This window comes from Idiotropiscis lumnitzeri, chromosome 20 (genome assembly GCF_059441095.1).
Source record: "Idiotropiscis lumnitzeri isolate Australia: NSW breed Sydney's pygmy pipehorse chromosome 20, RoL_Ilum_1.0, whole genome shotgun sequence".
NCBI lineage: Eukaryota > Metazoa > Chordata > Actinopteri > Syngnathiformes > Syngnathidae > Idiotropiscis > Idiotropiscis lumnitzeri.
The window spans coordinates 369,686-397,009 of NC_142410.1; the positions used below are offsets into that span (position 1 = coordinate 369,686).

Genomic DNA, 27,324 nt, shown 5'->3' on the forward strand with positions numbered 1-27,324 from the left:
GGTGATTTTGGCACCGACCACCTTACATTTTCCAGCTTCGATGGGCTGCCTCAACAATGGAGGCACGAAACATGGTCCACTCAGACTCAATGCCTACCCCGGTACGTGGGAAAAGTTCTGCCGGAGGTGGGAGTTGAAATTCTTTCTGACAGGGGATTCTACCAAGCGTTCCCAGCAGACCCTCACCATACATTTGGGTCTGCCGGGAGTGACCGGCATCTTCCCCCACCATCAGAGCCAACTCACCACTAGGTGGTGATCAGTTGACAGCTTCACCCCTCTCTTCATCCGAGTGTCCAAACAAGCGGCCGCAAATCCGATGACACGTCGTGGTCGTCAACAGTGACGCCAAGAGGTCTTCGCAAATTTATTAAAACCTTTTATATTTTTTCCTGGTTTGGTCTGCTAATTGCAATAATTATAATGGTGCCTGTCGTGGCGGCAACCCCCGAACCTGCTGGTGGACACCGGCGGTAAGGGATGCTGTCAGGCTGAAGAAGGAGTGCTATCGGGCCTTTCTGGCCTGTGGGACTCCGGAGGCTGGTCGACTGGCCAAGCGGAATATGGCTTCGGTGGTTGCTGAAGCAAAAACTCTGGCTTTGGAGGAGTTCGGTGAGGCCTTCCAGATGGCTTTGAGGAAATTCTGGTCCACCATCCGGCATCTCAGGAGAGGGAAGCAGTGCACCATTAACACCGTTTATAGTGGAGATGGGGTGCTGCTGACCTCGACTTGAGACGTTGTGAGTCGGTGGGGAGAATACTTCCGAAGACTTCCTCAATTCCACGCACATGCCTTCCATTGAGGAAACAGGGCCTGGGGACTCAGAGGTGGACTCACCTATCTCTGGGGCTGAAGTAACCGAGGTGGTTAACAAACTCCTCATTGGCAAGGCCCCGGGGGTGGATGAGATCGGCCCGGAGTTCCGAAAGGCTCTTGATGTTGTGGGGCTGTCATGGTTGACACACCTCGACAACACTGCATGGACATCGGGGATAGTGCCTCTGGACTGGCAGACCGGGGTGGTGGTCTCCCTCTTTAAGAAGGGGGACCGGAGGGTGTGTTCCAAATACAGAGGAATTACACTCCTCAGCCTCTCTGGTAAGGTCTACTCAGGGGTACAGGAGAGGAGGATCCGTCTAGAGGCCGAATCTCAGATCCAGGAGGAGCAGTGTGGTTTTTGTCCTGGCCGTGGAACAGTGGACCAGCTCTACACTCTCTACAGGGTCCTTGAGGGTGCATGGGAGTTTGCCCAACCAGTCTGCATGTGTTTTGTGGACTTGGAGAAGACGTTCGACCATGTCCCTCGGGGAGTTCTGTGGAGTGTGGGAGTATGGGGTACCAAGCCCACTAATACGGGCTGTTCGATCCCTGTACCCCCGATGTCATAGTTTGGTCCGCATTGGTGGCAGTAATTCGGATTCGTTTCCACTGAGGTTTGGACTCCACCAAGGCTGCCCTTTGTCACCGATTCTTTTATGGATAGAATTTCTAGGCGCAGTCGAGGCAATGAGGGTGTCCGGCTTTTTGCAGATGATGTGGTACTGCTGGCTTCTTCAAGCCGTGATCTCCAACTCTCACTGGAGAGGTTCGCAGCCGAGTGTGACGCGGTTGAGATGAAAATCAGCACCTCCAAATCTGAGACCATGGTTCTCAGTCTGAAAAGGGTGGAGTGCCCTCTCCAGGTCGGGGAAGAGATCCTGCTCTAAGTGGAGGAGTTTAAGTATCTGTATGTTAATGCGGATGCTGTATCAGTCTGCCGTGGTGAAGAGGAAGCTGAGCCAAAAGGCGAAGCTCTCGATTTACCGGTCGATCTACATTCCTACCCTCACCTAAGGTCACGAGCTGTGGGTTGTGACCGAAAGAATAAGATCTCGGATACAAGTGGCCGAAATGAGTTTCCTCTCCAGGGTGTCCGGGCTCTCCCTTAGAGATAGGGTGAGAAGCTCGGGCATCCGCGAGCGACTCAGTGTCGAGCCGCTGCTCCTCCACATTGAGAGGAGCCAGATGAGGTGGCTCAGGCATCTGATTAGGATGACTCCTGCACGCCTCCCTGGTGAGGTGTTCCGGGCATGTCCCACCGGCAGGAGGCCCTGAGGATGACCCAGGAGACGCTGGAGAGACTAAGTTTCCCAGCTGGCCTGGGAACGCCTGGGGATCCCTCCGGAAGAGCAGTAAGACGTGGCTGGGGAGAGAGAAGTCTGGGTTTCCCCGCTGAAGCTGCTGCCTCAACGACCTGACCCCGGATGAGCGACAAAAAATGGATGGGTGGATGGATGATTTGGAGGCGGTTCTGTTGACACGAGTCCACAAAACCTTGAGTAAGTTCTCTGTACTCCCGATGGTCTCCGTCAGTGATGAGGCCGACAATTGCAGAGTCATCAGAGAACTTCTGCAGGTGACAGTTGAGGGTATTGAATTTGTAGTCCGTTTGTAGAGGGCGAACAGGTAGGGAGCCAGAACAGTTCTCTGTGGAGCCCCCGTGCTTCAGAGAAGGACGTCAGACACAGTCCTGTGTTCTCACGTACTGTGGCTGGTTTGTGAGGTAGTCGTGGATCCATGTGATGAGGTGGAGGGCCACACACGGCTGCTCCAGATTGCCTTTCAAAAGGGTGGACTGGATTGTGTTAAAAGCACTGGAGATATCAAAGAACATGATCCTCACAGTGCTTCCCGCCTTCGCCAGGTGGGAGAGTGTGGAGCAAGCAAGATGGTATATATATATATATATATATATATATATATATATATATATATATATATTAGAATTAGAATTAGAAATCCCTTTATTGTCATTGTACTCAAGTGTGCAACGAGATTAGAGGGCTCCCCTCTCCAGTGCAATACAACAATAATACAGACAAATATATAAATTAGATAAATAAATAAGAGAGTGCAATGCAATTTAGTACTGAATAGGGTATATAAAAACACATCACAATGCTGTTCTGAAAGGTAAGGGTGTTCTCGTGTGTGTGTGAGAGTTCAGAATGGAGATGGCTCTCGGGAAGAAACTGTTTCTCAGACTATTGGTCCTCGATTTGATGCATCTGTAGCGCCTGCCAGAGGGCATCAGGTCGAACAGGTGTGAGTTTGGGTGGGTATTGTCTTTGACGATGTTGAGAGCCCTTCTGAGGCACCGGGCGGTGTAGATGTCCGACAGTGAGGGGAGAGGGCAGCCAATAATCCTTTGCGCTGTTTTGACTGTCCTCTGGAGCCTCACTCTGTCCGCCTCAGTGCAGCCGCTGTACCAGGTGGAGACACAGTACGTCAACAGGCTCTCGATGGACGAGTGGTAGAAGGCTAGCAGCAGCTTCTTGTCCAGGTTGAATTTCCTGAGGACTCTCAGGAAGTGCAGACGCTGGTGGACCTTCTTTACCACTGCTGTGGTGTTGTGAGTCCAAGACAGGTCGTCGGAGATCTGTACTCCCAGGAACTTGAACGTGTGGACCCTCTCCACACACACGCCTTCGATGCAGAGGGGGGGCGGCACCGTCTTGTTCCTCCTGAAGTCGATGACAATTTCCTTTGTTTTTGCAGTGTTAAGGTGCAGTCTGTTGTCCTTGCACCAAGCTGTCAGTCTCTTTACCTCCTCTCTGTAGGCTGTCTCGTCACCTTCCGAGATCAGACCGACCACTGTCGTGTCGTCAGCAAACTTGACGATGGTGTTGTTGCCGTGGGCCGGGCTGCAGTCGTAGGTGTAGAGGGCGTACAGGAGAGGGCTCAGCACGCATCCTTGGGGGGAACCGGTGCTCAGCATGCGGGTGGAGGACATGTAGGGGCCGAGCAACACAGTCTGGGGTCTGTTGGTCAGAAAGTCCTTAATCCAGATGCGTGTGAGGGCAGGGAGGCCGAGAATGTCCAGTTTGGCGACGAGGATGTCTGGGATGATCGTGTTGAATGCCGAGCTGTAGTCCACAAAGAGCATCCTTGCATAGCTCTGCTGTTGTTCCAGGTGGCCCAGCACAACATGCAGAGCAGTGTCGATGGCGTCCTCAGTGGATCTTTTAGCCCGGTATGCAAACTGGTAGGGGTCCAGAGTGGGAGGAAGGCAGTCCCTGATGTGCTGGAGAACCAGCCTCTCAAAGCACTTCATGATGACTGGTGTGAGAGCAACAGGACGGTAGTCATTCAGGTGGACGGCGGGTGACTTTTTGGGGACAGGAATAATGGTGGAAGTTTTCAAGCAGGAGGGGATGACTGCTTGAGCCAGGGAGCGGTTGAAGATCCTGCAGAAAACATGTGCCAGTTGGTGGGCACATGTTTTGAGGACCTTGCCTGGTATTCCGTCGGGTCCAGTAGCTTTCCTGGGGTTAACCGCCAGGAGCGCGCGCCTCACATCGTGTTCCTCTACGATGAGTGGGGGGGAGTTGGAGCATGAAGTGCGGGGGTGTGACGGTTGGGGCGAGTCAAAGCGAGCGAAGAAGCAGTTAAGATCCTCTGCCAGCGATGCACTCGGGTCTACAGAGGTCGTGCTGCCGCCACGGAAGTTGGTGATGCTCCGTAGACCCTGCCACACCTCCCGTGGTCTGTTACTGGCAAGGTGGGCCTCCAGCCTCCCCTTGTAGATTGCCTTGGCTAGCTTGATGCCTTTGCTCAGGTCAGCACGGGCCACCCTGTACTGGGCTTTGTCGCCTGACCTGAAGGCAGCGTCACGGGCCTTGAGGAGAGAGCGAACCCTGCTGGACATCCAGGGCTTCGCATTTGGGAAGGTCCGTATAGTCCTGTGTAGGGACACAGTTTCCATGCAGAACTTGATGTAGTCCAGTACACAATGTGTGTAGACATCAAGGTCCTGATGATCAAAGAGGTCCCAGTTTGTGTCTTGAAAGCAGTCCTGTAATTCACTCATGGCGTCGTCATGCCAGGTTTTCACAGTCTTTGTGGTGGGCCTGAATCTGCGTCTGAGAGGGGTGTACGCAGGTGCGAGCTGCAAGGACAGGTGGTCTGACTGGCCGAGAGGGGCGAGTGGGAGGGCCCTGTATGCGTGCTTGATGTTCGAGTACACATGGTCGAGAGTGTTGTCTCCCCTCGTTGGGCACTTGACATGCTGGTGAAACTCTGGGAGTACAGTCTTTAAATTGGCCTTATTAAAGTCTCCCGCTACTACGTGAACGCCATCAGGGTGGGCCCGCTGATGTTTATTGATGACGCACGCGAGTAGCGAGAGCGCCGTGCTAGTGCTAGCGTCGGGAGGGATGTAAACAGCTGTGACAATCACGACCGTTAGCTCCCTCGGGAGAAAATAAGGCCGGCATTTAACGGACATGAACTCGATGTCGGGGGAAGAGTGCTTCTCGACGATCGTGCTATCGCCGCACCAGTTCTCATGCACGTAAACACAGAGCCCCCCGCCCCTCCTCTTACCGGTGTCCCTCGTCCGATCCGCGTGATGTAGCGAACGCCCGGCCAGCTGGATGCTAGCGTCGGGAACGTCTGCGTGCAGCCAGGATTCCGTGACGACGATCACACTGCTATCTCGCACAGAGCGGTTTCCCAGGATTTGTAATCCCAGATCGTCAATTTTGTGGACCACGGATCTGGCGTTGGTGAGGTACAGACTCGGCAGTGGTTGCCTGTGGGGCTGCCGCCGCAGCCGTTGCAAGACACCGGACCTGCAGCCCCGCTTCTGCTTCCTCTCTCTGCGTCGCCTGCGCCGCCTCCCGGTCCCGATGACAAGCCACGGTGAGCCGGGCAGCCTCGCCAGTTCGTCCGGAATTTTGCGATCATAGCAAAATTCCTCTGTGATGGTTATTTCGCATCGATATCCAATGTCCACGATGTCCTGGCGGGTATATCGATGTTGTGCCTCAGTTGGTGCCAATAAGAGCAAGCAAACACTAATAAAAAGTCGCCAATAATCTCGTTTAGTACCCGTGGGTTCGTTCTATGCGCCAATTGGCTGTCCCTGATGCCTCCGCGGCGAGGAGCGGAGCACAATCAAGAAAACATAAATAAACATGGAGGTTGTGAATCCAGGTCTGTTGCAGGGTAAATTTGTATTCAAGAAGCTTCCCAATGGAGACCTCGATAAAACTAAGGCTAGTGCTGTCAAGCGATTAAAATATTTAATCATAATTAATCACATTTTTTCATAGTTAACTCATAGTTAATCACGCATTTTATTAATTGTAAAAAAAAATCCCTTTATTCAATGTAAAAAAAAATACCTCCCATTTTTTGTATATTGTGTATACAATTCAATATTTCATTGAATTGCAATACCTTTAATACATCAGGATTTTTTTGTTTTTATGCAAATACTTTTTTTTTTTTAATTGAAAAAACAAAGCATAGGATTTGACTCACACAAACACAGTCTCACAAAACAGCATGTCAACAGCCTTTCTCAGGGATTAAATTGGAGTAATATAAGAAATATAAAATGCCAACAAAGTGCAAATGAAATGGGTCAAAATAATGGGCTGTCACACCGAGGTCGTAGTGGTTACTGAGAGAAGTCCAGTAATCACCGGTGAGCGCAATTGCTTTCGCCTTCTACGCTTCCTGCAAGTCTTAAATGCGGGTTGCAATTGTGTGTCTCGAGGACAATTTGTAAGTGCAGTCGTTGGACGCAATGTGAAGTATTTCAGCCAGACTTTCGTCCTCCACAATACTAACACACTGTGGCCACCCACTTAGCTATGGTTGCGGTGAGTTTCTTTTTAGTTGATCCATCCATCGGTTTCTGTCGCAAATTATACATGGATGCCTGGGTTTGACAAGGGGCTGGAGAATTGGCATCAGCGGTGTGCTTGGCCATCAAATGGTATTTTAAACTGGACGTGCTGCGATGGTAGGTCAGTGCACGATGGCAATACACACAAATGACTTTGCTCTTATCAATGACACCATTAGGTAGCTTTAAAAAAAAATTGCCATTCAGAATTGAATTTGCGTAATTTTTACCACTTGCCATGATACTTTTGGTTCTATACACCGGCGAAAACTCCGCACAGCGAGCCCATGCAGGCGTGTCATAAATTTTGCGTGCTTGATGTTTTTTTCCGATCTCGCAGCGTCAGCGCTACGTCGTAGGAATACATTGTTTATTAGGCCAAGATGAGTTTTAATCGCTCGTTAAAAAAAAATTACAGCGTTAAAAGGGGGTTGGATCAATCCCATTAATAATGCGTTTTTCTGACACCTCTAATATATATATATATATATATATATATATATATATACACAGTAAACCCCCGGTTATCGCGGTTAATGGGGACCGAGACCACCCGCGAAAACTGAAAACCCGCGAAGTAGCGGCGCACCTTCAAAAATGCTTAAAAAAAAATATATATATATTTTTATATATATATGGGTAGAGAGAGAGAGAGAGCGAAATTCATGTTATAACAAAAAAAAACAAATTATTATTAAAACTTTTTTTTTTTTATTCCCCAGCCATTATTTTTGTATTTATTCAATTACTTCTTTTTGTATTTATTTAAATACTTCGACTTTTACCTGCTGGTACGCCGTCCGGTGTGCCCTGTGAATGTTATGATCCAAAGCTGGAGGATTGAGCAGGACTCTCCAAACGCAGACACGGGGAAAAAAGGTGGTGATACAAAGATATTTATTATAATCACAATATAGTCAGTATCCATTTACAATCTAGGACTATGAGGGTCTATCGGCTATGATATGTACAATACCAATCTATCGGCGGAAAGAACGTAAAGCGCTGGTGGAACACTCGCACCAGGAAAAGGGAATAACTATAGAACGAAAAACGCTTGCAAAAGGCAAGGAATGACTAACGAAGATTGCTTACCACGGAAGGATAAGAGGAGACCAATCATCGACAGAAAAAGAGAACAGAAAACGAGCCGAGCTGTAGCTGATAACGAAATGAAAGAAAAACGCGACAACAAGAAACACTTGAACAAGATAACGATCGAAGTACGGGAGCATGAGAGAGTAGGATAACAATCCGACGCCAGGTAGTCAGTGTAGGTGGATTATATAGTGAGTGTAATCAGCGCGTCTCGCAGCAGCTGACGGCATGGCGCGAGACGATCGCTGGAGGAACGCCCACACAGCTGAAAAAACAAAAACACACGCGGCATGACAGGCACGGATCATGACAGTGAAATGAAAGGTGGCATTCTTCATTTATTTATTTATTTATTCATTCATAACTGACAGCCTCGCGCTCCGCCGGTGCCCGGGCGGAAGAGGTGCTCCTCTTCGGCTTAATTGTCACGCACGCCGGACCTGCTCCCTCGAAGCGTTTCTCCGTTCGGTTGAACTCGGTTTCATTTCGCCCCGGCCGTACCCCGGGCGGAAGGTGCCCCTATTCGGCTTAACTGTGACACACGCCCGCCCTCCTCCCCCGGAGCTTCCATTCGGTTAAACTTAGGGGCCGCTTGGCACCGCCCGTGCTCGGGGAAGGTGCTCCCCTTCGGCTTAACTGTGACGCGAGCATGCCCTCCTCCTCCGGAGCTTCCATTCGGTTAAACTTAGGGGCCGCTTGACACCGCCCGTGCCCGGGGAAGGTGCTCCTATTCGGCGTAACTGTCACGCACGCCGGCCGGAGCTCTGGTACGGTCCGAACCGCGCGAAACGTCGCCCCAAATCGTGCCCGGAGGAACGTGCTCTTCTTCGTCCACTCTCTTCTTCGTCCACTCTCCTCTTCGGCGCACGCCGGACGTCTAACCGCTGCAGCGCCCCCTCGTGCCGCTCGGCGAAACTACAATGCCCCCGAATATTTTTTAGACCCGCGACGCACTGAACCCGCGAAAGGTGAACCGCGAAGTAGCGGGGTTTCACTGTATATATATATATATATATATATATATATATATATATATATATATATAGGACGGTTAAAACAGCTGCCTCTCTGTCAGACGTCGATACCACCCGGTGCCTCAGCAGAGCTCTCAATATCGTCAAAGACGGTACTCACCCGAACTCACACCTGTTCGACCTGTTGCCCTCTGGCAGGCGCTACAGGTGCATCAAATCAAAGACTAATAGACTGAAAAACAGTTTCTTTCCGAGAGCCATCTCCATGCTGAACTCTCACAAACTCACATCACCCTTTCCTTGCAGAACGGCGACAATGTGTTTTTGTTTATCCAAATTTGTGTTTATTTTCTATTTCATTATTTATTCTTTAATTAATCTAATTTATATATTTAATTAAATTATTGTTGTATTGCACTGGAGAGGAGAGCTCTCTAATCTCGTTGCACACTGTACATTGACAAAGGGATTTCTGATTCTGATTCTTCTGATTCTGATTATATATATATTTATAGATATATATATATATATATAGGACGGTTAAAACAGCTGCCCTCTCCCCTCTCTGTCAGACGTCTACACCACCCGGTGCCTCAGCAGAGCTCTCAATATCGTCAAAGACGGTACTCACCCGAACTCACACCTGTTCGACCTGTTGCCCTCTGGCAGGCGCTACAGGTGCATCAAATCAAAGACTAATAGACTGAAAAACAGTTTCTTTCCGAGAGCCATCTCCATGCTGAACTCTCACAAACTCACATCACACTTTCCTTGCAGAACGGCGACAATGTGTTTTTGTTTATCCAAATTTGTGTTTATTTTCTATTTCATTATTCATTCTTTAATTAATCTAATTTATATATTTAATTAAATTATTGTTGTATTGCACTGGAGAGGGGAGCTCTCTAATCTCGTTGCACACTGTACATTGACAAAGGGATTTCTGATTCTGATTCTTCTGATTCTGATTATATATATATATATATATATATATATATATATATATATATATATATATACACATATATAATACATTGTTAAAATTGTACTCATTTTACAAATTTGATTACTATGGTGTGTACATTTGAGTTCAAAATCTGAGCGTTGTATTGAAATTGTTTAGATGTTGACAGTTCTATGGCAGTTTATAAATGTATAGCAAGTCAACCCCAATGCACCGTTTATACAAGGAAACCATACTAAAGCGTAAACATTTGTAGATTTTTAAAAAAAATATTTTAAGACAAAATAAATTTGATTTGTTTGAATATTGTTTCCATGTGTTTATTTATTTTTTTTTTTACAGCCCAAAAAAAATCATATGAATCATCGTGATATCAATTATTTCTAAAGTAATCGGATTAAACAATTTTTCTTTTTTATTTCCGAGCTGCCCTGTTTCACCAAGCGCTTTGGGTCTGTATGGAAAAGAAAAAAAAAAACTCCGGTGTACTAAGAACCTCTAGACCAAGAAAAACAGTTGTTGACAACAAAAATTTTCAGGGCTGTCAAGAAAGACTCACCCTGCACCAACACTTTGCAAGAGAGGCAGCCTTTTGACAACAAAAGCCATGAAGTAAGTAGGAGAACTTTTTACCTTGCTGCGGAGTTCATCCTCCATGGAAAAGTACACAAATCGAATGCATGCGGTGATCAGAGCATCAATGAGTCGTACAGTGTCCAGTCGAGCCTGGAACTGGGATGAAACCATGCCCATGAAGATCTGTCCACTCAGGGCTTGCACACCATCGTCGCATTCCATTCCTTCACCTATTCCCTCTATCAGAAAAGGGAAAATTAGTATTACACAGTACCAAATTGTGAGGCACATAAATCTCATCCTCTCTTAAAATGATGAACCAAGTTCATTGTTGTATTCTATCTTTCCATTGTTTTCCAATCAAGTTCCGTCGCCTCAACTCACTGGTCCCCTCGGTTCTACTTTGCAGTTGAGACACGTGTACACTCAACCATACACTGACGCCTTGATGTTTTTCAAAGAAACTGCCTTTGGAAGATCCTCGAAGCAGTGTACATCAAGGCCGGGACTCCAGAGGCAGTCACAAAAACAGGCTGGCGCTGAGCACTCTCTGTCTCAATAAACGTAAATGATGGCGGCAACCTCGGCTGGCAACGCCCCAGGGGACATCCTAAGCTCTCTTGGGAGTTGAGGGTCGTGGTGTTCCACCCCCTGTCCACCTTCATACACTAGGTACAAGACTGGACTCCATATCGGGGACTGGTTACTCCAGCAAGGCACTGACAAGGCTAGCCTTCACGACATTAGACCATTCACATGTCATCAAAATGACAACTTGAGTCAATCACAATGAAACAAGTCATATCCATGGGTAACACTTTAGGCAATATTAAAAAAACGTATTTTAATATGTTAGGATATGTCACCAATTTTGTGTATTCATAATCATGTTTCATACACTATTTGTATCACTAATAACTGTATACACACAGACACTCATTTAGCACACATGAGCACAGCTTGAACACACACACACACACACACACACATTCGGTTTCAAGTTTCTGAATCTTCGAGCTGAAGTTTTAAACTGACTGTTGTGATTGGTTGTTTCCTGCCTGCCTGCTAGAATTCCAGAAGACAGCCCCCCTCTTTGTCTCTTTATGTCCGGAGGAGAGTCAGAGGAGGGGGTCAGATGAAGGGAGTGTGGGAGGCCGAACAGGCCTGTTCGGCCTCCGGCTCTCTCTCTCTCACCAACTCGCAAATTGGAAAATAAAACTTTGCTTGATTGACTTTGGACATTCAGCCATCATTATTTAAATAATTCCCGGTGTAAAAAAGGCGTCAGGGCCGTTTTAAACCTGACATTTATTTGGTGGAGAATGCGGGCAGCCGCACTCGGACGGGCGTCGTCGTTGGATCTTTTGGACGCCATCGAATCTGACGTCAGCGCTTCAACATTGAGAAAGCGAGGCCTCCAAGTTCCTGCGACGGCGCACCGCCCGGATGCCGGTTGCCGATAGGACAAGGCTGATCCAGAGGAAATCAGGTATTGTTTTTCAAATTATTTTGTGCCACCATTTTAAAATTTAAAATATTAACACAATTCGTAAGGGGTGATTTATGTGGGTAAGACAGCGCGCGCAGAGGCCGGGCCTCGACCGTTTAGTCAGTATGGTAACAAAAACTGCATCGTGCTAGTCCAAGGAGTTATGTAAAAATAATCGGTAGCGAATTAGGCCATAACTCATCGGTAGCGAATTGACCATAACTCGTTGAAACTGAGCAAATTTTAGACACGGATAGCACGGTGAACAAATTGATTTGTTCCTCGGCGTCGATGGTAGCGAATTTGGCCATAAACTGAGCAAATTTTAGAGATTGATCCGCCTAGAGAAGGGAGACAAAGTTTCCGCGAAAATTAAAAGGTTCCCTCCGGTGTCGACAATGGAAAAGAGTGGCAATCAGGAGAAGGTCTTACTCACAATTTCACATTGAAATTCAGGGAATAATAAGGCATTATTTTCTGTGGTTTTTATTTGAAGTGTTTTGGGGGCTGTGCAGCTGTGTGTGTGTGAACAAAGGAACAAGGGTTGAGTCAGTGAGAAAGAGCGTGCGTGTGTGTGTGTGGGTTTGGAGAAGTAGCTGACCAGACAACAGCAAAAGAAGAGGTCTGGCTGGGCCAAGCCTGAAGGATCAGGTTTCAGGGTAGTGAGAGAAGAATTTGCAGAGAAGCTGAAGAGAAAGAAAAAAAAAAAAAAAAAAAAAGAAACCCGCACACACAACACCAGATGTGGAATGATCATTTTGCTGTATGCAAAGTGAGTGAATGGTGTGATTGGGGATTACAAATACCATTTGGTATTTTATCCCGTATAATGCAATAAGGGTTATAAACAGGAATAGTATTTGAGGATGACAGAGAGTGTTGTTGAAGAAGGTAAAGAAAGGGGGGGGGGGTTGCAACTGCCCCCTGCATCCTGAATTACCCCCCACCACCCACATTATCAGGTAACGCCACATAGAATGAGAACTAGATCAGACAGAACTGCATCGATAAGACAAAAACCCCCAATAAAAGATAGATAAACCAAAAAAGCGCTCACCTCAATGTGCTGCGTGTATAAGTGGCAGTGTGCATTTGTGGCAGAGGCTGCATTGGCCCTATAGGGCTGCACACACATAATTATGAGCGATATTAGTTGAATTAAAGGACTTATTATGGGCAAAAGATAAAGATGGATTGTGTTGCTGTTATTACTAACATGTTATTAATTGTTTGAAGTTGTTCCGTGTTGAGAACTGTGTGTGTCGTTTTGTGGGCCCGTGTATATGTCTGAGTGTCTGTCTGTGTGTCTAAATGTCAGGGAGAGTGATCAAAGTGGTTGGAATCATGCTAAAAGGATTGATGAAGTAGAGATAAAATGGAATCAATGATTAGTAACCAACAAAAGGCTACTTATGAGTGACGAGATCTTATTGAGAAAAATAATTCCCAAATTTACAAAAGAAGTTAATAAAGAAGATGATTTGAGGAGATAAATTCATTTAAATTTGAAATTAAATAAAATAACTTATACAACGGGATAGGCTTAAAAGAAAAGAGAGAAATAGCCTGATGTGCGTTTTCTGAAAAATAAAGAAATTGAACCCAGACGCCTAGGCTGGTTTAAAAAGATGAGTGAAGATAAGGAAGTTCATCGAAAAAACAGGATCTTGATAAAATTCAGTATTTAGACGCATGGATAACTGAACATGGTTTTAATGGTCAGTTAAAAACACGAAAAATAGCCGCATTGCAGAAATCAATCATAGCAAAGACAAAGAAAGACCACAAAAAGATGAAGACAAATGGCTTTGAGGAAACAGAATATTGGATGAGGGTAGCCTTAAAAAGAGAAGAGGGTGACAAGAAACAGAAAAGATGAGACATTTAGGCAATACAAAGTGAGAATGACAGCTGTGTTTCAAAACCACAGCGGGCTGCAGGAAGATGGTGATGTGGATGGGGCATTTCAACAGCAGTTGAAGAATGCTTCACATGCAGGATCAAGAGAGGAAATTCATAAGTGGGTGAATAAACATTACATTTGCCTGCCAACAGGTACCCTGGAGGAGTATGTAAATCACGCCCTCCATGCTGAGAAGATAGAAAATAAAAAGAAACAGAGGTCTATAGACACTTTTTATCAAAATAAAGGTCAGAATGTCTTTTATCAAGGTGGAAGAGGCTGAGACAAGGACGCCTTCCCACCGGAGATGATATTTGTTACAATTGTGGCAGATCAGGACACTTTGCCAGAAACTGCCGTCAACCACACAGGAAGACCACACTAAAAGAAGGCCAGATAGCAAGAAATTGCCTTGAGAAGAAGCAGCCTTCAGCATGACTAAGTTTTTAAATGAAGAGGTTCTCCTACAAAAGATATTGGCTTTTGATTAAATGATTGAGCTGAAATAACCGTATTGGTAATGGGACACCAATTACCCTTTTTATGTGACATTGGTGCAGATAGGATTGCTTATAATAAATCAATTTCAAATGATAGGGCAAGTGAGAAAGGGGCCATAGTTAGATGTGCAAGTGGAAAAATGGAACAGAGTAACAGAATTAGAACCTGTGTGGTTGAGGGACCCAGAAGGACACTGAGTTGGTTGCATGAATTGAAATTAGTTTTATTTTTACAGAATAATGAGAGCCCAAGTTGTGGGGATGTGATTAATTTACAGAAAAAGTTTAGTGATGAGACAATTTATACTTACATGATTCAATAGACAAGATATATCATTTTGATGATGGTTTTTACTTAATTGTATACTTGCGTCTCCTTCAGAAAGGGAGAAGTAGGTGTTATGAAATTTTAACAATTGGATGAAGCTTTTGAAAGTGAACATGAGGAATTTTTGCAAAAACATAGGTGTTTCTTGATTTTTTTAAATTTTGATTCGAGACATTGGTAGGTTTGAGTGGTTGTGGAAAAACTACAGTGAATTTGGAAATTAGGAGCAGACTGTGGAGAGGCTCCTGTGAGGAGGAGGAAGAGAGAGAGTTCAGTGAGAGAAGGAGGATAGAAATTAGATTTTGCTTTTTGGTGAATTGAAGAAATAAATATTTTAGATTTCATATTCCAGTTGATCATGTTTATATTAAAGTAGGCCAGAGATGCAATGAAATGCAGAAATATAAATGATACAGGAAAAATTTGGCAAGGGCTATAATTTTCATTAAAGCAGAGAAGAAATTAGAAATTACAGATAACATTAATGTGTACTAGTCCACTTTAAGGTAGAATTGGTCAAAGTGAAATTAGTCAAGATTAGAGAAAAAAAAAATAAAAAATAAAATAGAATTAACATGTTCATTCTGTGATAAGAAATTTGTGATTATGTGAAAAGGGAAAAAGAGAATTACAGGCTTTTCAAATAAAACAACCTAATTTAAATTGGCCAACTTGTAAAATGGAAAAGAAGATTCTAAATTATGCACAAAAAGCTTGAACGTGTTGAGCAGAAGGAAGAAAAAGAGAAAACATTTAAAAAAAGAAGGAAGCAGAGAGTCTTGTGATAAACAATAACTTTTCAGGACGAAGAGAGAAGCAACAGAGGATCACATGGCGAAAGAAAAAACCTAACATAAAAGTGTGTGTAGAAGGACTTCTACATCAACATGCGTTTTGCTTATTAAGCCGTGATACACTGACAATTGGACTTTAATATCAGAATCAATAAGCAAGGGCGAATTTAACCAAAAGTCAAAACTTTAAAAGGACGCATTGTCAGTGATAAGCGGGAAGAAAAATAGTAATAAAACTTTGCCAGACCACTTTTGTGTAAACACTTTCCTTGGGACTTTCATGACCTCCATTAAGTCCCTGACCTTTCATAGATAAAGTTGGAGCCCAAAGTCTCTCAGGGCTGTAATTTATGCGGCAGAGAAAGAGCCCAACAGGCTTAGGGTGAGTTTAAAACAACAGTATCATGGCCATAAAATGGGTTGTGTATGTTGGAACTTGTGGAGATACACTGCAAGATTGTATTTACAAAGCATCTTAATGCACTACCAAATTATTATTATAAGCCATTTGGGCAAACAGTGACTGCAAAAAATGGCTTCATGGACTTGTGTTGCTGCAGAAACACAGGAAAGTGAATCCATTTGCATATTAGTCACAACAATTTGGATTTCGTGGCAGAGAACCACTTAAGAGTGTGATCAAGAGCTTTCACTGCTGCTTTAAGGAATGAAAAAATGACATTCCATCACACGACATTCACATTGCACGGCGATTTAATTGTAACATTACATTAATAAGGTGCGATGCATTTAAGCCCAGCGTCATTCTTTTTCCACGCACCATTTAGAAGGCGCCACACGACTGTGGAGCCATCCAAATTTTCACCAAACCCAGGACTTGACTTTTTGACATTTTTTCCTCCCGACTGGAGGAGTTAAGACGTGTAAAGACATGAAGACCAGGTGCACATTCCAGACTGATAAGAAAGTGTCTGAGAACCAAGGTTATAGGAAGAAATCACGCTGACTTTTATGCGATGGGAGTATTAGTAGTGTGATACCAACAGATAACTTGTAAAAGAGAGAAATTGTTAGGATAAGCAGGAAGAGCGTAGGCGGTTGTGAGCTAATTAAAATTTGGAGTTTTCCATTTTCTATGAGCTGTATGGTTACAATGTGAACTGACAAATGTTTATGTGTTCTGTCGACATTGGGCAAACGGCGTTTTAAAAAAAATCACAGAAGATGAAAGAAAAATTGTGCATAAAGCACGTCTAAATAAGTATTTGTAAATAAAAAAAAAAAATTCTCTGAACAGAAAATGACACGATTACGGTTGAATAAAGGCTGGAGCCAAGCCATAACCCCAGAGTCAACAAAGCACAAGAGGTTTAATGAAAGCACACACACACACACACACACACACACCCACGCACCCCCCCACACACACAGTAAATCAACTTGACAAGTTGATCTCAGGCCAGGGAAAAAGGCATCACTAATTGAACATGCACATGTGAGAACAAAGGTGCAAACATTGCTGAGGACAGGATCAGCAAATTGGCAGATGGCAAATCCTGGCTGCCTAATTCATTGATTAGAGGAATAAGATGATTGACACACGAGCAGATAGTCGTGTGTCAACAGGGGGAAGTATGATATGAAATTGTTCCCACATATAGACTTTTCAACAAAAAACTTTTTTTTAGACAAAGTGTTAGTTGTTTGGGTTGCAATATTGTTTGGTTATAATTAAAATGTTTTCAAAATGGATTAAGTTGTTTCCATCAACACATGCTGATGCTAAAAACGATTGGGAAAAGTGTTGTGTAATCAAATTATCCTGACATTTGGAATTTCAAGAAGTGATTTGAAGTGAAAATGATGCATTTTGTAAATGATGTTGTAACAAGTGGGACAGTTGTTAAAAAATGGACTCAAAGCGTCACTGTGCATACAGTCTGCAGGACTTGTGGAACGCACTAATTGAACTGTTATGGCCAGACTTATCAAGACAATGAAAAAAAGAGACAATGGCCAGACTGTGTTTCAATCACAGCAATGAGGACAATGCCAGCCGAAGGAAGGACACTATCCCCTATAGACTCTCAGGTTCATCAGAACCACCAACGAAAAATATGTTTGACCGAAAAAGATCCAAAAGACGCCAATACTGGTCAAGTGTTGTTCTGATTTACAGAAATTACGTCCGTGTGGGAGACCAACTCTTCTTCAAGGTGTTGAAACGACTTCGTTGGGGGGAAGTGAATGCTGAGATGGCCCTCGCCAGATGATGGCGGTGACCCCGACGCAGCAAAGGTCGCGGGGCGTGGCAGCTGGATCCACCAGTTGCAGTACAAACTTTACCGGTTTCCAGCTAAAGGCCTAGCAACGCGAATCCCTCGAACAGGAGTCCACCTGAGTCAGAATCTCGGACCACACGCACATCAGAACCACACCACCAGCCACAGATACGAATGTTGAAGCCACAGAATAAAAAGATTAGATATGGTTTGGAAATTAATGACGTACATAAAGAAATTTTAGCCTTGATTGAAGAACATAATTGCATTTCAAGTTTTAAAAATGAAACAATTATTGATGTTATGACCACTATGAAGAATTTGAAAGACAATATATCGGGATAATTATGGTTTTCATTTTTGTTATGTGTAGACTGTTTTTGTTGCATTATTTTTCTGACAAAAATGATGATTAATTGCATGTTTATTACCCAAAAGTAACATTACAATCTGATTGATGTTGAGTATGACAAACTCAAACTGGACAATGACGAACTCGAACTGGACACTGAAACGTAAAAAGAATATGGACTTGTCGCTCAAGCCCCACACGTGCATACACATACACCACACACGAAGATCCGGGAGGTAAAGACGGCTGTCTCCTCCTACAGCGAGGCAAGGGGCCTGCATCAAGTCACCCCAGGGACAAGCTCTGCGTGGAGACAGTTTTGTTATTTTTCACTAGGCACATTGAAATGTATTTTTATATGTTTTATTCCCTGATGGTCATCAAATGATGAAGATCTCGTTCCACGTCGGAAGAGAGGAGAGGAATTTTTGTCCCTACTAGGGTTTTTCGCCTCTCCACGGATGACCACACTGTTGTATGATTTCATAATGATGATCTGTCCTAAAGCCATAGGGACATGATTTTGAATTCACAACAGGGGGGAATGTTAGGATATGTCACCAATTTTGTGTATTCATAATCATGTTTCATACACTATTTGTATCACTAATAACTGTATACACACAGACACTCATTTAGCACACATGAGCACAGCTTGAACACACACACACACACACACACATTCGGTTTCAAGTTTCTGAATCTTCGAGCTGAAGTTTTAAACTGACTGTTGTGATTGGTTGTTTCCTGCCTGCCTGCTAGAATTCCAGAAGACAGCCCCCCTCTTTGTCTCTTTATGTCCGGAGGAGAGTCAGAGGAGGGGGTCAGATGAAGGGAGTGTGGGAGGCCGAACAGGCCTGTTCGGCCTCCGGCTCTCTTTCTCTCACCAACTCGCAAATTGGAAAATAAAACTTTGCTTGATTGACTTTGGACATTCAGCCATCATTATTTAAATAATTCCCGGTGTAAAAAAGGCGTCAGGGCCGTTTTAAACCTGACAAATATCGTATCTGTATTGCAGATTTTTACCTATTGCATGTGGGCCTGGAACACATCCCATACACCCTACTGTATAGATTAGTGCCTCCAGAAAGGAACACACCGAACGAAAAAGGGGCAGAGCGGGACTCAGTGCAACCCTGGCGAACACAGAAGGTCCTGCCAGTCAAATAGGATCGAAACCATTCTAGAGCGCAACCACTGATGCCCACCTGGTGCTGTAAACGAGCCAGAAGAATATCGTGGTCCACCGTGTCAAACGCTGCAGTAAGATCTAACAAGACAAGGCATACATAGTCCAACACTCGTAACAGGGCTGACTCTGTGCTATGCACTTCCATGACGATGTGTTCATCCAAAAAGGATCGTAACTGCATGTGCACCATGTTTTCCCAAATTTTAGAAATAAAAGGCAATTTGGATTTTGTTCTAAAATTTGACAGTACACCTTGATCAAGGCTAGGTTTCTTAAGCAGGGCTTCCACCACAGCACGTTTAAAATGTTGGGGGAATACACCAGAAGAGAGACTGCTGTTGAAAATGGCCAAAACCGATTCGCCAATACTTGGGAGAACGTCTTTAAAGAAATGAGGAGGGACGGCGTCATGTGGTGAGCCAGATGGCTTAATATGGCAAACCACATCCTCCAAAGATGACAAGGAGAATGCGTCAAAGGAATCTAACACTGCGGAATAAGGAACGTGTTCAGAGGGGTCGAGCTATTGCAACCTTGTCCATAAAAAACTGCAAAAATGTATTCCACATTTCAGGGGACGGGTTTGTGCAATTAGGCTGTCGGAGATTAAGTGCAGAATTGTTAGTTTGAAATAGAGTTTGCGGATTATGACATTTTGCCTGAATAAGACAAGTACCACCTCTTTGACTCTTTCACCTTATTTTGCTAACTGTGCCAGCTGTCTTTTAGAATTGTATGTGAGACCCGCAGCTTGTCTTTTATCCACCAGCGTTCATCTTTATGGCATTCTTGTTTAGCTGCACGAGTTCTTACATTAAACCATGGGTCCGGTCTTACTTTTGGTCACATAATTTTTAATAGAGCCACAGAATCCAAAATACAAAATTACTACATGAAGAGTGGAACCAATAGCTGAGTTCTTCTGTTTTATGAGAGAACAGAGAGCTGATCAAAGGCTCCAGTGAACCGACTCGCAGTGTGGGGGTTAAAACCCGGCGGTTGCATTCATTGGTAGTAGAATACAGGAGGGGATACAGGGACATTGTACATGTACAGACATGCTGAAAAAGTTCCAAGGCCAATGGTCTAAAGGCACTTCAACAAAAAAAAGAAAAAGAAAATCACCCCATGAAAAAATGCCCCTCCCAAGCAGACCTGGTGAAGCGCTATCCGCACGAGGGAGAATTTTGTCCACATCACAGCACTCGTAGATTGATGACAACGCCCCCCCCCCCCCCCCCATTTGGACAAAGTGCTGCACAGGAGCCTATCCCTCAGAAGTCTCAAAGCCTGTCTGAATCCTCACAGGAAGAGGTACGACCTCCATTCCTAAGCCCCGCTGGGCCTGCAGGGAGAAGGAAGGAAGGCGGGGACCCCAATCAGTGCGAAACCACTGGGGTACAGATGGATGGACGAAGGCACTTGCAGACCGACGAGTGGCCAGAGGAAAAAAACAATGCTGATGACGGACTGTGCTTCTGCCCTGGTCTTTCTGTGACATTGTAGGGTTGGCCGATAGACTGCCTGACCTCTCGAAAAGGGCCAATGAGTGGATCACCACGTTGGAGTGTCTACGGGGGTCCTGATTGAGACGCAGAGCCCCTGCAACACTCCTATTTACCTGGTCCCAAAACCACGATCACCTGACTATTGCCTTGTTCATGATTTGCGCCCTATCAATGCTATAGTGGATGCTGAAACTACTATCATCCCAGACCCCCACATATTGGTACCAAATATCCCACCTGTTGCTCACTGGTACACTGTAATAGACCCTTGTCCAACGTTTTTTAGCGTTCCTGTACATCCAGATTCACAGTATTTATTTGCATTTACCTAGGAAGACAAACAATACACATACACTCGCCTCCCGCAAGGTTATGTCGATAGCCCCACTGTTTTTAACAGTGTCTTGGCAGAAAATCTGGGTCACCTAGATGTACGCAGTACCATCATTCAGTACATGGATGACATCCTCATTGTAAACCCAACACAGGAGGGCTGTGAACGCGACTCCATCACTGTCCTTCTATCGCTAGAGAAGGGGGGGGACACAAAGACAGCAGAGACAAACAACAGTTCTGCCAAGAGTAAGTAAACTACATGGGTAGGAGGTTATGTAGCCGTCAACAAAAGATAGCAGTTGCTCATTTGGAAGCTATCGCTAAAATACCATCTTTTCTGGGGATGGTGGGATATATCAGAGCCTGGATCTGTGATCATGCAATAAATGTGGCCCCGCTGCGAGCTATGATTCGCGCTGCAGAACAGAGGAATAATTCTACTGCCTTGCAGCGGAATGATGACGCCCAACTATGCCTTTTAACTCTAAAAAATGACCCACAAACCGCACCTGCATTAGGTAACCCGAATTATTCCCAACCATTCCTATTCTGGCATCTATTGTAAACGTGTTTACGTGTTTTAATTTGTGTTCTAATTACCTGCTAATTTATATGACGGCATATGGTAAGCGCTTTGTTACAGCTCCATCTGTTGTGAAATGCGCTATTTAAAAAAAATTGTATTGGATTGTATTGTATTGTATTGTACGTTGCGGATAAAACCTGGATTTGCATGTGCAGTATTGATGCAGAATACTCCTAGAGGGAAGTAGCCGTTAGCATATTACAATACCAAATTGGACAATGATGAAGCAGGATTTCCATCGTCCTACCAGAGCTTGGCCACTGCTGTATTTACATTCTAAAAAGCTGCCTCTATTACAATTGGCCATCATGTCGTCTTATTCACTTCACACTAACTGTATGATCTACTTTTGGTTTGTATTAACTCACTGGCTATGAGATAATCCTCTCAGCACCTTAATTGACTAATTAACGCTGCAACACAGTTAACTTGGGTACATGCATGATTGTTCCCGACTCAGACGCCCCACAAAACGCTACGGAAGAGTTTCTGAAACCACGTGTTGACCTTCATAACCAACCCATCATTGCAAACCTGTTTTGTTGATGGATCATGTTTCAGAGATGCCACAGGTATGCATGTTGGATATGCTGTGATACAACTGCATCCCGATGAATCGTTTTCCAGCTTAAAAGCGGAAAAGCCGTGCTCAGCCCAATTAGCTCAACTTTTGGCACTCACCGCTGCATGTAACCTAGCACGAGGTAAGAGCCTAAATGCTTCTACTGACTTGACTTAAGCCTACGGAGTAAGTCATATCAATGGTAAAGTCTGGCAATGAAGAGGTTTCCGTGACCGTTTGCAGCCTTTTTTGAAGGCCGTGATGCTCCCATCCGCCTTAGCAATTATTAAATATACAGGTCACCAAAAAACTGACACTTTGGTGGCCCAGGGTAATAACTTGGCAGACGAAGCAGCGCGAGAAGCTGCTTCGGTTGACGTAATTGCCCTACTGCTGTTGGCAGGAGATTGTGAACCTCTGACCACTTTGTTTTCTCTTATTCAGGCCCAAAATGCAGCAAGTGTATACGAGATCACTATGTGGGAGAAAAAAGGAGCAGTTAAGTGTACGGAGGAGGGCCCACAGAAAGATTTATGGCTAAATCCCCAAGGCCATTTTGTGTTACCTTCGTCGCTAGTTAAGACTGCTATTTTGGATGCCCATGGACAGGATAATGGGCATCGAGGGTCGGTGATGAGGAAGTTAAAAGATGTCTGGTGGATACCTTGCTCAGCTGCAACAGTTGACAAGACTTTAAATGAATAATGCATTGTGTGTGCGCAATACATTGTTAGGAAGTCATTTTCTGAACCCCTGGTACACATGCCTATGTCGGAGGGACCCTTTAGGCACCTAATGATTGACCATATTGGCATGTCTTTGCATGCATGCATACATGCATCCATGCATCCATCCATCCAGGCATCCATCCATACACATATATATATATATATATATATATATAGAAAGAGAGAAAGAGAGAGAGAGTGAGAGAAATCTTGAGGGTGATGCATAGCATAAAACTCTAAAATATCATTATCAATATCATCAGCTCAACATTTTTACCAAATCAACACGTATGACCTATTTTTTTCAATATTTTTTAGCACTGGAAATTAGTATATTTTACCAATGTAGGTATGTTATGTTTTTTGTTGAGTGTTGCCGCTCTTTGCTTCTCGCAAATACATCATGTTGGAATTTGGGTGGTGAAATTTTGGATTTCATAAACGCAAAACACGGTGCTTGGTCGCAAGTTTGCACGTGTGCTATTTTTGTTTCAATGTCAATCACGCGTATATAAAAATTATGCTTTGTTTTTTAATACACATGAGTTCGCTGACTAACGCAGCCACAATCCACAGTAGACACTACATTAGTTAGCGTACAACAAGAGGACATTGCATGCGACGTTCCATCAGACAGACACAGTAGCTTGTGCGTGCTAACTACAGTTAGCTTTCAGACACGGCAGTCCTTGTAAATTAAATTGGGCATCAGTCGCAACGTGTTTACTTTCTCAATGCTCGTTTGTCACTGCTGTGTTGCTTTGAAAGGTAAGTTTACAACTTATTAAGAAATTGTGCATATGCAGCTTGTTTACAGCACAGACATGAGAGAATGGCTTTGGTTAACATGGCATTGCAAATCGATTCTTTAGTTTTTTTTATATCGATGCATATTTTGAGCAGTTTATATTGATATTAAATTGATTATCGATGAATCTTTACCTGTCAAGGGTTTTTCTTTTTTTGGGGGGGGGGATTACAACACAGCATTATTTTACAGTTTTTGACATGCTGTCAAACCTTGATGTGATAAAAAGTCTGAAGAGAGAATAAAATATTAATTTATGTACCTCTGTCCTTAATATAATTTGTTTAAGTTCGGTGAAATTTGCTTGAACTCTTATGTTATGCACACCACTTGTGACAATGTGCCACACTATCTGTGTTAAGTTTTTACATTTACTAAGTTCAGCAACAGTAACACATGGGAAAGCAATGCGTAGCTTAAAATCACAGTAAAGCTCATTATTTCTATTTGTATACATCATTATTTGCATTTTACTCTATATGTCTATAGACCTCTTAAACGGCCGCATTGTGTCACGTGACCAATGAATCTGCAGACGTGTCTGCAAGACATGCAGCGCGCATTCTCTCTCGTGATTGATCCGTTTAGTCACATAATGTGATCAAGTATTCAGCTTTCCCAGGATAGGATCCTGCATTCACAAGGCCTCTTCAGAAATAATTTGTCACCATGGAGGAGAGGATCCATACACACAGCTCATTGCTGCTGCTACAAAGCAAGCTCGCTAAACAGCAGAGTGAGTGTCAATGGTTCTTTATACTCCCACGGGCGACTTCCATGTGTCAATGCATCAATGTTGCACAGTTTGCCTTCATACTCTTGCACACCCACACCTGTTATTTTGAAAATGTGCTGCAGTTTAATTCCAAGTGTCATTCACGACTGATTCCGGCTAGGACATTCAGGTAGTAGTTTTGCGAAACATGGAACGAAGCAAAAATAATGGAAACAGTGGAACATTATCTGCTATAACAGATTGACCGAGCTGACCAGACCAAATAGATCCATGTTTTCTTGGTGTTATTGTGGAACCTTGTTGGGAAAACTGATTACGCCATTGCAGTAACGGACCAATCATGAGAGACAATGCGCGCTGTACCCCATGAGCAGCAGAAATTTATGAAACGTGCGGCATGTGTTACAGACATGTTGCCAACGTGCTTGGCAGTATTGTGGCTGTTGTCTCCCCCATGCACAGGTATTATAAGGTGCCCATCCAATTTGGAGAAAATTTAAGGCTTTTAGGTGCGCCTTAATGTCGGGAAAACACGGTCAGTCCGTGCGTCTGGTGCATAACCGGAAATACACAACATGGCTCATAGACTCAGATGTAGCACAGAACCATACCTTTGGAACAAGAAGGAAACTAACTGATTCATTCCTGTAATGAGTGATGTGAATGTATTTTATTCATGGAAAAAAGTAGGAAGCAAAAATGACAACTATATGCATCATGATGTCATCCATGTCCATTCATGCATGTCAAGGGGTTATCCCAATGTTTAAGAAACCTGAATATTGACTGCATAAAAACATAGTCATTGAGTTAATGCGATAAGAGCTAGTGAACTAGCTCACAATCTACTTAAAGGGCACACCTGTTCTAACTCATTAATTACAAAGCAACTTGCCCATCTGGTTTTTGGGTGTCCAAGACACATACCGTCTGAGCTCCAGCTGTTTCTGCAGGAAGTATGCCTGTTAGGCGTTGTTGAGGACAGCTCCAGTCCTGAGAATAGACAGGGGCCAGATGCCAACTCCACACACTTGCCATTCAACTGGCTAGACAATGAACTTTGCATGGGTTTATAGGCAAAGGCAGAGCAGTAACCAGACAGACAGGCACGTTGGTAGAAGTCCAGAATCTTTTTTCTATAAACCACAGATGGGACAAGATTAAATTTATATCAGGATTTAATCATTTCAGATAGTTTATAATTCGGTAATATTTTGTACCAATGAAATGCAACATCCTAAGTATAATCGGCTGCAAGACAGAGAAACTGTTCTTGTTTTTATTAGCCATGCAAAATCATGGCCAAGAGTTTCACAAAGGCGGCCTAATTGCATTTTACCTGCCTCTAAATGATACAGTAAGTATTCTCTACTACGGAATCATATTTGCATTGTCCAATCTTTCTGTATAACAGAATATCCTTATATGGGAAACGACTATGATACATGTCATTTATGAACGTGCAAGTATGTTGACAAAATAAAGCTTTTTTTTTTTATAAGATTTTTCTTCCACTCATTCACATCACCTCCCTCACCACACAAAAACATGGCATTGCTCGCGCAACTTTTGAAGCCATCCGTGGGACGCTTCGAAGTCCTCTATGCGCATAGACTGCGCTATTGAGCTAGCCTTCTCTCCAATTAGCGGTCCAGTTAGCGACAACAGTTTAAGCATTCCAGGAAACTTTCATTTACGCCGCTGTACTTCGTCCGTCAAGCCGGAAGCAATTTCCTCTGAGCAGGTAAACTACCGGAATCATAATGAGCCAGAATCGATTGCTTGTTTTTTTACTCTGTATCCCGCTTCGTTTAATCGGATGCATTTCACTCTCTCTTCCAGTGTCATTACCGTTCTTCTTCGTTTGGATGCCATGATCTACAGACGACAAAACACATGCCAAAGAAGTTTACATGTTGCCGTTTTGGATCCCATCATGAGGGAGTGGTCAAAGTTTTTCCGTTGTATGGAGCGGTAACAGCTTGAGTTTGCGCTGCTGCGGGCTTCGCTATGGCTTCCGGGTACTGGATATTGAAATTTCCGTTGTGATGAATCGATCGTTAATGTAATATAGTAGTAGGTAATTTAATGCATAAGTTTTTTTTCCGGGTGAGTGAATTTCCGTATGACAGAGGTTCGTAGGTGGGAATACTAACTGTATTGTCCGTCTTAAAAAGATATACCCACAGTTATTGAGAGTTCAAGAAATTGTTATCAAAAGAATAAGCATGTTATTAAATTTAAATAGCCCCCATGTATTTATCTTTTAAGATCACCTCAGTCAAAATATAATGGCGGTTATTTCTACCACACTCATGGTGCACAGACAAGCACGTAAGTTGAAAACAAAAAGAACTACAAGTAGTTCAAGTTCTTTCTGAACACTTTTTAATGTTTCTCAAAAACAGAAAAAATGAAAGTTTGTACCTGTCAGAACCCAAAAGTGGATAAATATCAGCACCATCCCAAAAGTCAGTGCTGGCCTCCAAGATAAGGTCAGCTGAGCCATGTGACAACATCTGGACACTCTCTGGAAACGAAGAAGTAAGAGAATGAAAAACATCCAGCTTTGCAAATGTATGTACTGTTAGTAAACTTGGTTCATTAAGTGTTAGTTCTAATGAAATCAAGTTTAGGTTTATGGCACTTGAGGAGAAAAGATTTCAACAATTACTATCACATTTGGAGCCCAGATATACCATGACAGGAGAGTGCTACATTCTTCTCCCCACTACGTATAATCTCATGACTGCATATATAGTGTTCAGAATTAGATTGAAAGCGGTCTGAAAAGAAGACGTTGGCTTGGAACTCACCGGAAGAAGAGTCTCGTACAAAAAGGGAGATCAGATGGGAGATCGGGGGCTGACATTTAGTGAAGTAATGCAAGCGGCGCGAAGGCACATCGTTTGTAATTTGTCCAGTTGGAAGCTGATAAAGAGCCAAATGGCTCTCTAGTTCAAACAT

The 27,324-nt window shown here is 43.9% G+C and overlaps 1 protein-coding gene across 16 annotated transcripts in view; it reads right to left on the bottom strand.

The window, feature by feature from the left end:
- The window catches only part of tmem94 (transmembrane protein 94), a 299,501-nt gene that overhangs the window by 121,454 nt on the left and 150,723 nt on the right, over positions 1-27,324 (bottom strand). For all 16 annotated transcript variants that reach the window (XR_015839981.1, XR_015839982.1, XR_015839980.1 and 13 more), the window contains 4 exons: positions 27,174-27,324; positions 26,785-26,887; positions 25,285-25,493; positions 10,347-10,528 (listed from right to left, as the gene is read on the bottom strand). The exon at positions 27,174-27,324 is cut by the window's right edge and continues 23 nt beyond it. Coding sequence is in view for 8 of the 16 variants with exons in the window: in XM_088283675.1 (XP_088139801.1) it covers positions 10,347-10,528; positions 25,285-25,493; positions 26,785-26,887; positions 27,174-27,324 (645 nt within the window). In the remaining 8 variants the exon portion in view is untranslated. The remainder of the gene's footprint in view (positions 1-10,346; positions 10,529-25,284; positions 25,494-26,784; positions 26,888-27,173) is intronic.